General features: G+C 44.6%; 1 protein-coding gene across 3 annotated transcripts in view; it reads left to right on the forward strand.

Annotated features, from left to right (window-relative positions):
- phf14 (PHD finger protein 14) overlaps nt 1-7541 on the forward strand; it is a 115296-nt gene extending 107755 nt beyond the window's left edge. For all 3 annotated transcript variants that reach the window (XM_052071055.1, XM_052071058.1, XM_052071057.1), the window contains exon 18: nt 7100-7541. In XM_052071055.1, the coding sequence (XP_051927015.1) occupies nt 7100-7174 (75 nt within the window). In that variant the 3' untranslated portion in view covers nt 7175-7541. The remainder of the gene's footprint in view (nt 1-7099) is intronic.
- The last annotated feature ends 6198 nt before the right edge of the window (nt 7542-13739 follow it).

The raw sequence follows: 13739 nt of genomic DNA on the forward strand, positions 1-13739 counted from the left end.
TCCAAAGTAAGCACAAATGTTTTACAGTGAAACTCCTCTACAATGACATCGTGTTTGCAGCAAGAAAATTTTCACAACAGGGGACTTTTCACTGTTACAAATTTTATCTCGGACTTAAAGACGAACACACAAAAAAACTTTTATGTGTACTTTTTATTTTTATTCCAATAGTGCATAAGTATGAGCATACACTTATTTGACACTTCATATAGCCAGCGTAGAAAGAAAAAAAGGAAAATAAATTGCAACATTTACGATTAGCATTTATTTTCACTTACATCAATTTCTTGCATAATGTCTTTTACTTTGCTTCCTCCATCTTTCATTTTTATTACCTTTATCCTGTCTTCAAGCTTTTCTTTATTTAACTCCTTGGTATGCAACGGTCCGTTTTGTCGCCATTTTAGCAATGTAACGTATGTGCGGCGTCTGAAACAAATACTTCCTGTACGACTGCACATGTGTAAACAAGTGTGGTGGTTGCTGTTGCCGTTTCTGAACGAAGCATTAGAGGTCGTTGAACGCTTGTTTTCGTTGTAGTGAATCTCATTTGCGAGGCAAGAGCAGAGAAAAAGATTTCGTATTACAGAACAGGGGGAGTTTTCTTTGTAGGGGAGCAGAAAAATGGGACTGGCGCTCATGCATGAACATTTTTTAACACTCGGCGGTATTTTCGCCCATGTCGGTTTCGTTCTCGTGGAGTTTTACTGTATCTTTACTCAACACAATGATAGTCAGTCTTCTCTCATGGAGGACAGCAGAATATTTGTGTGAACAAAAGTTCATGTATCAGTGCAGTATTTTTCATGCAATCAAAATGCCCTTTTTTGGTGTTTATGTTGTCGTTTCGGAGGAAAGAATTGTTTGGATATTTTAGGTATCACAAATGCAAAAAAATAGCATTCAAGGGAAAGTTCTGCCTGAAATGCATTCTTTCACAAAAAGCTCTTTTTCTCTGAATTTTTCGAGGAAATTACTATTTTCGAGAAACTTACCAATGTTCAGCTGCCTGTTTAATAAAGAATAGTAAAGGGTAGAAATGTACTTGAGTACTTGTAAGAGAGTGAAATCTTTTGGTAGGTTGCATGCTTATATAGCTACAGAACTAGATTTTCTGTAGTCCTAGAGAAATTAGTGAAATAGTCAAAAATGGCTCCCAGTCTAACAAAAAAATGGCATTAAATGTGTTTATTTAAAAAAACGACTAAAGTACACTGCACTCACCAAAGATGATGCAAACGGGTGAAATTTGAATTTTTTTCTGAGCCCTACATGCCCAATAAAATAAAGTCACAATAATCTTAATAAACGATATGTTACGATTCCTTTCCAGTCTCTATTTATTGGTGGATTTATTGGCAGGTGCGCCGTTTTTGCAGTCATGCGAGTCCAAATGGCATTCTAGCGGTTCTTTGTTGCCATCTAGGGTTCATTCTGACTCTGTCTCTCTGTGTGTCACATGACAGCAGATACAAGCTGCGTCTGACCCATAAAAAGCTCAAGACAAATAAACTCTGTGGCATTTCACAATCATATAAAACGAATGTTACCAGCAGAAGGCTTTTGCCGACCAATGACAAGCCACCTGAGAGCTTCTTTTTTGCGATAATGTGCCACATTGAACTTCCCGGTGACTCGTATAGTAGAATATGAGAGCAATAACACAATATCTGACAACCTGCTTCCCATTCACAAACACGACAACCGAGGAGGGGGAAAAACTGCAAAGATAAGCCAAGTAAACATAAAAAGCATTTTTAAATTGAAATTTTTATCTTTATCTCGCAAGAGGGGAAAACACTATTCAAAAAATAATAATTTTAAGGCCTTGCTCCTGAAACCTAATAACTGGTTCTGTCATCCTCAGCAGCAGCACCCACTCAAATCAAGCGTTTTCTAGAACTGGCAAGAAGTCTTTCACATCACTGCAGAGATATTTTGGTCCACTACTCTTCTCCCATTCAGGTACAAATGTCTTTGACATGTCTTAACTACAAACTATTGTAAGTAGAGACGCGTTTTCCATGTAAGTGCCCTAATCCGTTCCAAGCCCAATCAAAATTCAAACATAAATGTTTTCTAAAGGAGAACAATGCATCAAAATATGGAACAAATACATGTCACAATTAGATTATTGCAACAAAATAATTGAGTTATGCATAGTGTAAAAACCAAAGAATAAAAATGGTCATTTAACTGTTAACTGCGTCATCATCGTTTTTTTGCCCTCTTTAGTTCATGTTCTCTCTCAGAAGTGGTTTTTGTAGGGCCTTTTGTAAAGAACTGATCCAAGGATGTTTGCTGTTGTCGGTTTTTAACAATCCTTCGAAAATGTCCACGGCAAACATCGGCATCGTGAGCAATCGCCCGACTGGTGAACACTTTTTGAACTGGTGAACTGTGTAGCAAATTTCCTCAGTGTGGGACAAATAAAGGTTATCTTATCTTTTTCTGGGTGATTCACATTTATGTCAAACTATCGGAACACCTCATGGCCCGAGGGGGCGATGATGTTGTGTTCAGGAAACTCGGAACTGTGAGTAGCAGCCCATACTGTATTTTTACCTTTCGTATCTTGAAATTTCTTTCATAACAAGAGGCAATATTTTCCTGTGGAGGCGTTTCGTAACTTGAAAATTTCATATGAAGAGACGTTCGTCCGTAAAGGTGCCACTCGACTTAAAAAGCATTTGACCAAAAAAGAGATAACAAAATGTGAATATTGTCAGCTGAACTCAAATAAAACAAATGAAAACTCATTTGGCTGACATGTTACCGGATAAAACTTTCCTGACAGATATGAATTGAAATAAATAGCCACATTAATAAACTAAATTATTCAATTAAAAGGTGTCTCAGATAGAACAAAAATGTAATTACTGTTGCTTTGATAAATGGGTGAGTTCCATCCCTCCCCAAACAACCTGACAGATGAGTCAGCTCACATTTGCATTTTCGTAGAGAACCCGCTCTTCATTTCTGCCATCCCCGCTGATAATTTGAATTTCTTGCTGTTGAGCCCGTCTGTGTTGACGTATCCTCAAGCTTAAGTATGAAAGGGAAATACTAAAATGAAAGACGGTGCCCTGAACGTGTTTCATTTTTAGCGAGATGACAAATATGAAAATGGATGACTTTCCCGTGTCTGTCCATGTTGTGACCATAAAACGTGGACTTCATTTATCAAAAGAGAATGTGCGACAGTGAGCCGCCAGTTTTCTTGTGTGAGTTTATATTGTGCCCTGCCTCTTCCTCTCTTCTTGTTTCCATTTCTGAGCTGCCCCCCCCCCCCCGAAAAAAATTACACCACCCAGTAACCGGAAAAATGGTCAGACTTGACATATCGAGAGATTCGGTGAAAGGCACTCCTATCCATGATGACAAAGATCATGAGGTTTCACCCCGCATATCAAATCTATGGTCGTGTGCTGGAAAGAAAAAAAAAATCAGGTTTTATAATAATAGTAATAATACATTTTATTTGAAAGCGCTTTTCATCACACTCAAAGACACTTTACAAGAGCTTAAAACACAGGATAAAAATCTGCATTTAAAACAAGCATACATAATTTACAAAAGCACATTTAGTTGAACAAAAGAGAAATGGGTAAAAGACATCAAAAGGTATTAAAGGCATTGCGGAACAGGTGAGTTTTAAGGGAAGATTTGAAGGATTGGAGGTCAGTGCAGTTGCGGATGTGTTGTGGTAGAGCGTTCCAGAGGGTGGGGGCGGCGAGAGAGAAGGCTCGGTCCCCCCAGGTTTTGAGCTTGGTCACGGGGATGGCGAGGAGGTTTGTGTTTGAGGAGCGGAGATTGCAGGAAGGAGTGTATTGGTAAAGAAGGTCGGAAAGATAGGCCTGATTGTGAAAGGCTTTAAAGGAAGGAGCAGTTTAAATTGAATACGATGTGAAACGGGGAGCCAGTGGAGGTTTTTAAGGACGGGGGTGATGTGATCACGAGTGCGGGTGTGGGTGAGTAGGCGGGCGTTGGCATTCTGGATGTACTGTAGTTCATTGAGGAGTTTGGAGGTTGTACCATAGAGAATGCTATTGCAGTAGTCAAGGCGGGAGGTGATGAAGGCGTGGATGAGGGTTTGAGCAGCGTTGAAAGAAAGTGATGGGCGGAGACGAGAAATGTTTTTGAGGTGGAAGAAAGCAGTTTTGGTGATTTGGGTGATGTGTTGATTGAAAGAGAGGTTATTATCAAAAAGGACACCGAGGTTGGGGCAGTGAGAGGAGGGGGACAGGGTGAAGTTATCTATAGTGAGGGTAAAGTTGGTGGTTCTTTGGGTGAGGGACCGAGGACCGATTATAAGCAGTTGAGATTTAGTACAGTTAAGAGTGAGAAAGTTTGTTTGCAACCAGGATTTGACATCTGAAAGACAGTTAGACAGGGTGGAGTGGGTTGTTGGGGTAAATGATTTGGTGGATATGTACAACTGGACATCATCAGCGTAGCAGTGGAACTTGAGACCATGATGACGTATGAATTGGCCGAGGGGTAAAAGGTAGAGAATGAAGAGAAGAGGACCAAGCACAGAACCCTGGGGCACACCTTGGGACAGTGGGGCAGTGTAGGAAGAGCAGTTGTTTATGTGTATGTGTATTTATGGCAGATTTGTTCTCCTTTGGAGATGACATATCAAGCCTGCCTGATAGTCAAAGTTGTTCCTCGCAAAGGCAATGTATATTTAAATCTTTGTATTATCCTGAACCTTCATTTACTCTAATACACTCTTTATTCTTTGAAAATACCGTAGTTTCCGCGTGATAGTGAAACTCCTCTACGACGAAATCTACATGGGCGAAAATGCCCCCTAGTCCAAGGGTGGGCAAACTACCCAAACGAAGAGGAATAGTCATGACCGCAGAAGAGAAAGAGATATATAGCTGATTAAACGAAGCGGGCTACAAAGTACGAAACATTTAGGAGACCCTTGGAGTCAGAAAGACTCAAATCTACGAGACTTTGAAAAACAAGAAAGCGATTCATGCTCAGTCCGATTCTGGCAATTTCCATGCTTAGAGTGAATTGCTTGCAGCTCGACGGACAGCTAAGTAAATGAACGTTTCCTGGAATGGTTTGACTGTTATCTGTGCTAAAAACCTTCCGCAAACTGGACCGCTAATAAGAGAGCAATCGAGTTCCATAGCGCTAACTATGAGCATCAAAGCAGGCTTCAAAAGTTCAGTGAATGACATCAGCTGAGCGAAGCTGTCATGTCATGAGTGGAAAGAAAAGCCACCAGGTCTCATACTCATCTCATTTTGTAGCACATAACTAACTTTGTTATATTTTGTATATTTTTTATATATATCTGTACTGTATGCTGCAGTTGTTGTGTTCTAAACAGTTTTTGGGCAATATATTGTTGCACTTTGTTGCTTGGGTTGTCAGACACATGTTGTGAACATACTTGGACGTTCATGCAGGACATATATGCAGAACATATTTTAAAAAGATTAATACATCAATGATTTTGTTTTGTTGATGTTTGGTATGGACTATCAACATTTTTTATATGGGCCGTATCTTGTGCTGACCCGGCCCACGTGTCAAATTTTAGGAATCAATGTGGCCCCTGAGCCAAAAAGTTGTGCCCTAGTGTGAAAAAAATCTTAATGCATTAACACCATTCCCACTCTCCTGCCCCCCATACAGTGAAATAAACCCTGTTGCGTTATACAAAATCTTTTTCTCTGCTCTTGCCTCGCGACGAGATTCACTACAACGAAGTCTAATCCAACAGCGACCTGTACTGCTTCATTCGGAAACGGCAAGAGCAACCGCCACATTGGTTTACACATGCGCAGTAGTCCAGGAAATATTTGTTATTGTTAGTTTCTGACGCAGCAAGAATGTTGCAATGCTAAAATGGCTATAAAACGGAACTTTGGATGTTAAGCAGCTAAGACAACAAGAGCTCTGACGCTGGGAGAGAGGGGAAAAGTGATCGAAATGAAAGACGTTGGAAGCAAAATAAAAGACTTTATCCAAGAAATTGATGTAAGTGAAAGTGAATACTGATCGTAAATTTCGCAATTTATTTCCCTTTTTTTCTTTCTACACTGACTATATGAAGTGTCAAATAAGTGTATGCTCATACCTATACACTATTGGAATAAAAATAAAGAGTACGCATATGTTTGTGTGCGTGTGTACACATACGTTTGTGTGTTTACATCTGAGATCAAATTTGCTACAGTGAAAAACCCTTTATTGTGAAAAATTTCTTGAGGCAAACATGATTATTTGTAGAGGAGTTTCACTGTATAAGGCGGACCTTCAATGAATGGCGGATTTTAAATCTGTTTTCATAAGGCGCATAGAATAGAAGCGACAGTAGTGTCTGGGTTTGCGTTATACATCCACTAGATGGAGCTACGCTAAAGGCAATACAATACAATACAACTTTATTTATTTAGCGCCTTCACAACCGCTGCAGCTGTAGCAAAGCGCTTTACCAAACATTTAAAATACTACATCCATGAAATCTGAATATTGTTCCTTATATTAGGCGCATTGGATTATAAGGAACACAGTCGGCTTTTAAGAAAATGGAATGCTTCTAGGTGCGTCTCGTGAGGAAAATACGGTACTAATAATCTTTTTGTGTTTGGCTCTTAGCAATTACGGCTAATAGCAATGTCTGAGAACTGCTAATTGTCACAGCTGCTCCGTCAACACTGTGTGTGTCAACACTGTGTGCCTTATAATCCACTATCACTATTCTGATTTCTTGGACATAGTATTTTAAATGTTCTGTAAGTGCTTTGTTCCAGCTGCAGCGGTTGTTGGAGCTCTCCATAAATAAAGCTATATAGTATTGTATTCCCTTTAGCGTAGCTCCATCTCGTGGATGCATAACACAACCACGGCCACTATTGTAGCTTTCATCTGTGAGCCTTACGATGCGGTGCACCCTATATATGAAAACAGTTTTAAAATAGGCCATACATTGTAGGTGCGCCTTATACTCCGAAGTGCCTTATAGTGCGGAAAATGTTTTGTTTTTTTTGATGGAAGTATATTATGTACTCTTCACTTCTAATGTGGCTCAAGCTGCCTTTAATGGTGGCAACGTGTCATGTGGTTCCAGGAGGAAGGAGGGGAGCGGCTGGAGGACGAGTGCTCTGTGAAGGAGGAGATATGTGAGCAAGAAATTCCCATCTGAAGATAAACCCAAATGGACACACCACTGAATGAATTTCCATGTTCATCATTTGTTTGCTAGTAACCAAGCACAGCATCTTTTAACTACCCCACCAAAGTTTGTTGACCCGAACAGGATCACTAAACAATATTAGCATTATCCCAGAAGAATATCTGAATTTTCTAAATAGCTTTATATCAGAGTACATGAAGGCTTCTTTATCTTAGGCTACACTAAGGGTTGAAGTGCCAGAAGTCTCATGAACAAGCTTCTGTGTCTGTAATGCAATCTATTTTCATATGCTAAAGTTTTTGTCACAACTACACCGGCGACAGTATATCTGCCTTCTTGATAAATTGTTCCAAACTGATGTGTCACTTTTGCCCATGTCCAACATCCAACCCGGGGAGTCTTCTTTCTCTACACTTCATCTTCCTCTGGATATTATTTTTCCCCTTAAGTTTCAGTCAGATGAAGATAATTGGCTTGTGAAAATGGAGGAGAGTGCCGTCTTCAAATTTCAATCAAATACCGAGACGTTTCACATATTTCTCAATGCCTGCGCACACCTACATTTTTGTGCCGTCAAAAATGTATCTGATTACCTGAAAAATAAGCTACCAGCTAGCTCATAAGCTAACAGCAGGTCATCAATACCGAGAGAGGGGCGGAGCTCACTCATCCACGGCCTCACCTGCTTACTTGGTGTTGTTGCCGTGTTGGTCCGCATAGCAGAGACATTCGCACACCCCTACCGGTGGCTCTCACAACATCAAATGACCTAGCCGTCCGGCGAATTGTAGCATCCAGGAAAATTGTATTTTCACGGGGTCAGCATCGCTAGCTAGCTAGCTAGCTAGTTGCACATTTTATGGGTCGAATTGGGCCAAGTACAATAGTTGCAGTGAAACTAGGTAGCAATTGTGCTGGATAACCGCTGATACAAAAGAAGGCTCTCATGTTCATGTGTAGTGTTGGAAGTAGACTCATGCCTGAGCCCAACTGCATCACAAAAGCACTTGTGTTAGCCACTCCCATAAAATTAGGAAAACGGATTTGGTACTGCCTAGTTCTCAGTCGTTATCAGCAATTATCTACAAACATGTATATTATATTTAGAAATACGTGTCTGATGTCACTTTGCAGGGGCTTGAAATATTTTCATATTTCAGTCATTATTTCAAACATCTGTGTAGGATGTAGGACTCGATAAGTTCTTTACTTCTTCCTACTCCCTTCAACATAATTGTGTTGAATGATGACTGATTTCTCTTTCCTTTTACTATTTTACTTACCGTATTTTCACGACTATTCGGCGCACCGTACCAATGGCCGCAGTCTCATTAATGGGTGACATTTCTGTATTTTACACATATACAGGACGCACCGCACGAATAGGCGCAGTTTTAAAGTGGTAAAACATACGCTCAAACATACGTCATGCATGCATGCTAACACGTTCGCTAACACGTTAGCTTGAAGCACACACTGAAGCTCGAAGCTAAAACACGTTTTTAAAAAGGCAACGAAAGCAGAACTGAGTTCGGGTGTATTTTATTTACAAGGTACTCACGTTTTTTGCTCAAGCATCACTCAGAAAGCCATCAAAGTCGTCATCTTCTGTGTCCGAATTAAACAATTGTGCAAGTATCGGTAATCCATTCAAACCGCCGGGTTCCCCCTCGTTGTCAGAGTCACTCTCGTCGTCATGTGGCTCCACGGAAATGATGCCGGCTTTGCCAAAAGCTCGAACAACTGTACTAGGAGCAACGTTCGTCCAAGCAGCTACAATCCATTCACAGATCTTGGCGTAACTAGCCCGGCGCTGCCTCCCACTCTTCGTGAAGCTGTGTTCGCCATCGATCATCCATTTTTCCCATGCCGCTCGCAACTTCACCTTGAACGCCCGGTTGATGCCGATGTCCAGCGGTTGGAGTTCTTTCGTCAAGCCTCCGGGAATGACGGCAAGCTCGGAGTTCATTTGCTTGACTTTGTCTTTCACCGCTGGTGTGAGATGGGCACGCATGGAGTCGCAAATCAAGAGTGACGGCGAGGCATGGAAAAAGCCATCCGGTCTCTTAACATACACCTCACTTAGCCACTCTCTCATTTTCTCCTCGTCCATCCAGCCCTTTTGGTTTGCTTTCACGATGACGCCGGCTGGAAACTTTTCTTTCAGCAGCGTCTTTCGCTTGAAAATCACCATAGGTGGCAGTTTCTGTCCGTTAGCATGACAAGCAAGAACGACAGTGAAAGCTGACTTCTCGTGCCCCGTTGTGCGTATCGCAACCGTGCTGGTCCCCTTCTTCTCCACAGTGTGGTTCACCGGGATGTCGAAAGTCAGTGGGACCTCGTCCATGTTGGTAATGTGGTTAGGCTGGATGCGTTTGTCGACAATCTTTTTACTGCAGTAGGTGCGGAAAACGGCCAGCTTTTCTTTGTAGTCCGCTGGAAGTTGCTGAGCCACGGTCGTCTTCACTCTCATAGATAGATGGCGCCGTTGCATAAAGCGAAAGCACCAAGACGGACCTCCTTGAAAATGTTCAATTTTCAATTCTTCGGCTAACGTTTTCGCCCTTAGTCGAATGGTGACCGTGGAGACGCTTCTGCCGGCTGCTCTTTGATCAAGAATCCACCGCTCCAGTTGGTCTTCCAACTCTGGCCACCTCGCCTTATTTCCACGGAAACTGCGCTTGGTCTTTTTGACTTGGCGAAGCTCGTTCTCCTGCTTCCTCCATTTGCGAACCATGGATTCGTTGATATTAAATTCTCTGGCGGCTGCTCGATTCCCGTGTTTCACTGCATAACCGATGGCTTGGAGCTTGAATTGCGCTTCGTAGGCGTGTCTCTTTGTGGAACTCATTTTCGGGGGTTCTTGAAAACCAAAACCGAAGTTGTTTTGCAATAATGCACACACTCACCTTTTATACATGTGCTGGTACCTGCTAGAGGCGTGCCTTACACGCCCACCCTTCACTCATTGCCGGACCCACTCCCTGCGTGCCTGTCCTCCCTCAGGTCCACTTCATATATGTAAATTATGGAGAGAGAGATATGTAAATATAAGTGCGCGGACGCACTTCACTGATTGGCCGACCGATTCCCCGCACTTCACTGATTGGCCGACCTCACTTCCGCCTTTTCTCTATATAAACAGCATGTCGGGTCTCAGCCAGATTTTGGAACTCGGCTCATAGAAAAGACGCATCGCATTATAAGGCGTACTGTCCATTTTGGAGAAAATTTTGGACTTTTAATAGCGCCTTATAGTCGTGAAAATACGGTACTTTCTTTCAATTTATTACTGTATATGTTTTATGTTGAATAAACAAACAAACAGAAATCTACACATATTTGCTGTTCTGAGTCAGGAATATGTTTCAAAGAACTCTATATTTTGTCATCTGATATGTCATACAATTTTGCATGTTCAAAAAAAATGTCTCCTCAACATTTTATTCTTTGCCAGAGGATTCTCATCTCAGAGTGGGAACAAATAGGTGAAAATCAGGTAAGGCACATATTTTCAAGAAAATGGTGAAGACATAGAACGTCTTCCGTTTTTGGACATAAGCTGTTCTTCTGTTGCTATCCAACCGACAGTATTCCTGTCCACGGGGCTGCCGAGGCTGATCCCGTTTCCCCCAAGAAATTGACTTTTTTTCCAGTGTGTGCGGTCAGTACACTTGAGACTAAAGCTGTCGCGAGGGCAACAGTTTTAGAAGGGAAGCCCAGACTACCCTCTCCCTAGCTACTGCTTCCAGTTCTCCCCGTGGGATCCCGAGGCGTTCCCAGGCCAGCAGCGTGACATAGTCTCTCCAGCGTGTCCTGGGTCTTCCTCGGGGTCTCCTCCCGGTGGGACATGCCCGGAACACCCCACCAGGGAGGCATTCAGGAGGCATCCGAATCAGATGCCCAAGCCACCTCATCTGGCTCCTCTCGATGTGGAGGAGAAGTGGCTCGACTCTGAGCCCCTCCCGGATGACCGAGCTTCTCACCTTATCTCTAAGGGAGAGCCCGGACACCCTGCGGAGAAAACTCATTTCGGCCGCTTGTGACCATAGACGAGGGTTGGAACGTAGATCGACTTGCAAATTGAGAGCTTCGCCCTTTGGCTCAGCTCCTTCTTCACCACGACAGACCGATACAACGTCCGCATCACAGTAGACGCTGCACCGATCCGCCTGTCGATCTCTCGCTCCCTCCTGTCCTCACTCATGAACAAGACCCCAAGATACTTAAAATCCTCCACTTGGGGCAAGATCTCCCCCCCGACCCGGAGGGGGCACTCCACCCTTTTCCGACTGAGGACCATGGTTTCAGATTTGGAGGTGCTGATTTTCATCCCAACCGCTTCACACTCGGCTGCGAAACTGCTGCTGGAGGCTGTAAATTTCCCCAGTGTGGGACGAATAAAGGATATCTTACTTACTTACTTACTTACTTACTTACTTACTTACTTACTTACTTACTGAAACGCTCCAGTGAGAGATGGAGAGCCCTGTTTGAAGGAGCCAACAGCACCTCATCATCTGCAAAAAACAGGTATGCAATACTGAGGCCACCAAAACGGACCCCCTCAACGCTTCGGCTGCGCCTAGAAATTCTGTCCATAAAGGTTATGAACAGAATCGGAAACAAGGGGCAGCCTTGGCGGAGTCCTACCCTCACTGGAAACTATTCCGACTTATTGTCGGTAATGCGAACCAAACTCTGACATCGGTGGTATAGTGACCGAACAGCCCGTATCAGGGGGTTCGGTACCCCATACCCACGAAGCACCCCCCACAGAACTCCCCGAGGGACACGATCAAATGCCTTCTCCAAGTCCACAAAACACAAGTAGACTGGTTGGGCGAATTCCCACATACCCTCGAGGACCCTGCTAAGGGTGTAGAGCTGGTCCACTGTTCCACGGCCGGGATGAAAACCACACTGCTCCTCCTCAATCTGAGGCTCGACTTCCTGACGGCGTGTGATCCCTCTGTAGTTGGAACACACCCTCCGGTCCCCCTTTTTAAAAAGAGGGACTATCACCCCGGTCTGCCAATCCAGAGGCACTCTCCCCGTTGACCACGCGATGTTGCAGAGGCGTGTCAACCAGGACAGCCCCACAACATCCAGAGCCTTGAGGAACTCTGGGCGGATCTCATCCACCCCCGGGGCCCTGCCACCGAGGAGCTTTTTAACCACATTGGTGACTTCAACCACCGAGATAGGAGAGCCCACCTCAGAGTCCCAAGGCTCTGCTTCCTCCAAGGAAGGCGTGTTGGTGGAGTTGAGGAGGTCTTCAAAGTACTCTGCCCACCGGTTCACAACGTCCCGAGTCGAAGTCAGCAGCGCCCCATCCCCACTGTACACAGTGTTAGTGGTGCACTGCTTCCCCCTCCTGAGACGTCGGATGGTGGACCAGAATTTCCTCGAAGCCGTCCGGAAGTCGGCTTCCATGGCCTCACCGAACTCTTTCCACGCTCGGGTTTTTGCCTCGGCGACCACCGAAGCTGCGTTCCGCTTGGCCAGTCGATACCCGTCAGCTGCCTCTGGGGTCCCACAGGCCATAAAGGCTCGATAGGACTCCTTCTTCAGCTTGACGGCATCCCTTGTTGCTGGTGTCCACCAGCGAGTACGAGGGTTGCCGCCACGACAGGCACCAACCACCTTATGGCCACAACTCAGATTGGCCGCCTCAACAATAGAGGCACGGAACATGGTCCACTCGGGCTCAATGTCCCCCGCCACCCCCGGAACATGGGAAAAGCTCTGTCGGAGGTGGGAGTTGAAACTCCTTCTGACAGGGGATTCCGCCAGACGCTCCCAACAAATCCTCACAATACGTATTATAAATTGGTTTGGGTCTGCCAGGACGGACCGGCATCTTCCCCCACCATCGGAGCCTACTCATCATCAGGTGGTGATCAGTTGACAGCTCCGCCCTTCTCTTCACCCGAGTGTCCAAAACATGCGGCCGCAAATTCGATGATACACAAGGTCGATCATCGAACTACGGCCTAAGGTGTCCTGGTGCCAAGTGCACATATGGACACCCTTGTGTTTGAACAAGGTGTTCGTTATGGACAGTCCGTGACGAGCACAGAAGTCCAATAACAAAACACCACTCGAGTTCTGATCGGGGGGGCCGGGCCGTTCCTCCCAATCACGCCCCTCCAGGTCTCATTGTCATTGCCCACGTGAGCATTGAAGTCCCCCAGCAGAACAAGGGAGTCCCCAGCAGGAGTACTCTCCAGCACTCCAAAAAGGGTGGGTATGCTGAGCTGTTGTTTGGTGCATATGCAACAACAGTCAGGACGAAGGTGGAGGGAGGCAACCCTCTCGCCTACCGGTGTGAACCCCAATGTACAGGCACTGAGCCGGTGGGCAATGAGTATGCCCACACCTGCTCTGCGCCTCTCACCGTGAGCAACTCCAGAGTGGAAGAGAGTCCAACCCCTCTCGAGAGGACTGGTACCAGAACCCAGGCTGTGTGTGGAGGCAAGTCCGACTATATCCAGTCGGAACTTCTCTGCCTCTCACACCAGCTTGGCCTCCTTCCCTGCCAGGGAGGTGACATTCCATGTCCCAAGAGCTA

The sequence above is a fragment of the Hippocampus zosterae genome, chromosome 7 (genome assembly GCF_025434085.1).
Source record: "Hippocampus zosterae strain Florida chromosome 7, ASM2543408v3, whole genome shotgun sequence".
In the NCBI taxonomy this organism is placed as follows: Eukaryota; Metazoa; Chordata; class Actinopteri; order Syngnathiformes; family Syngnathidae; genus Hippocampus; species Hippocampus zosterae.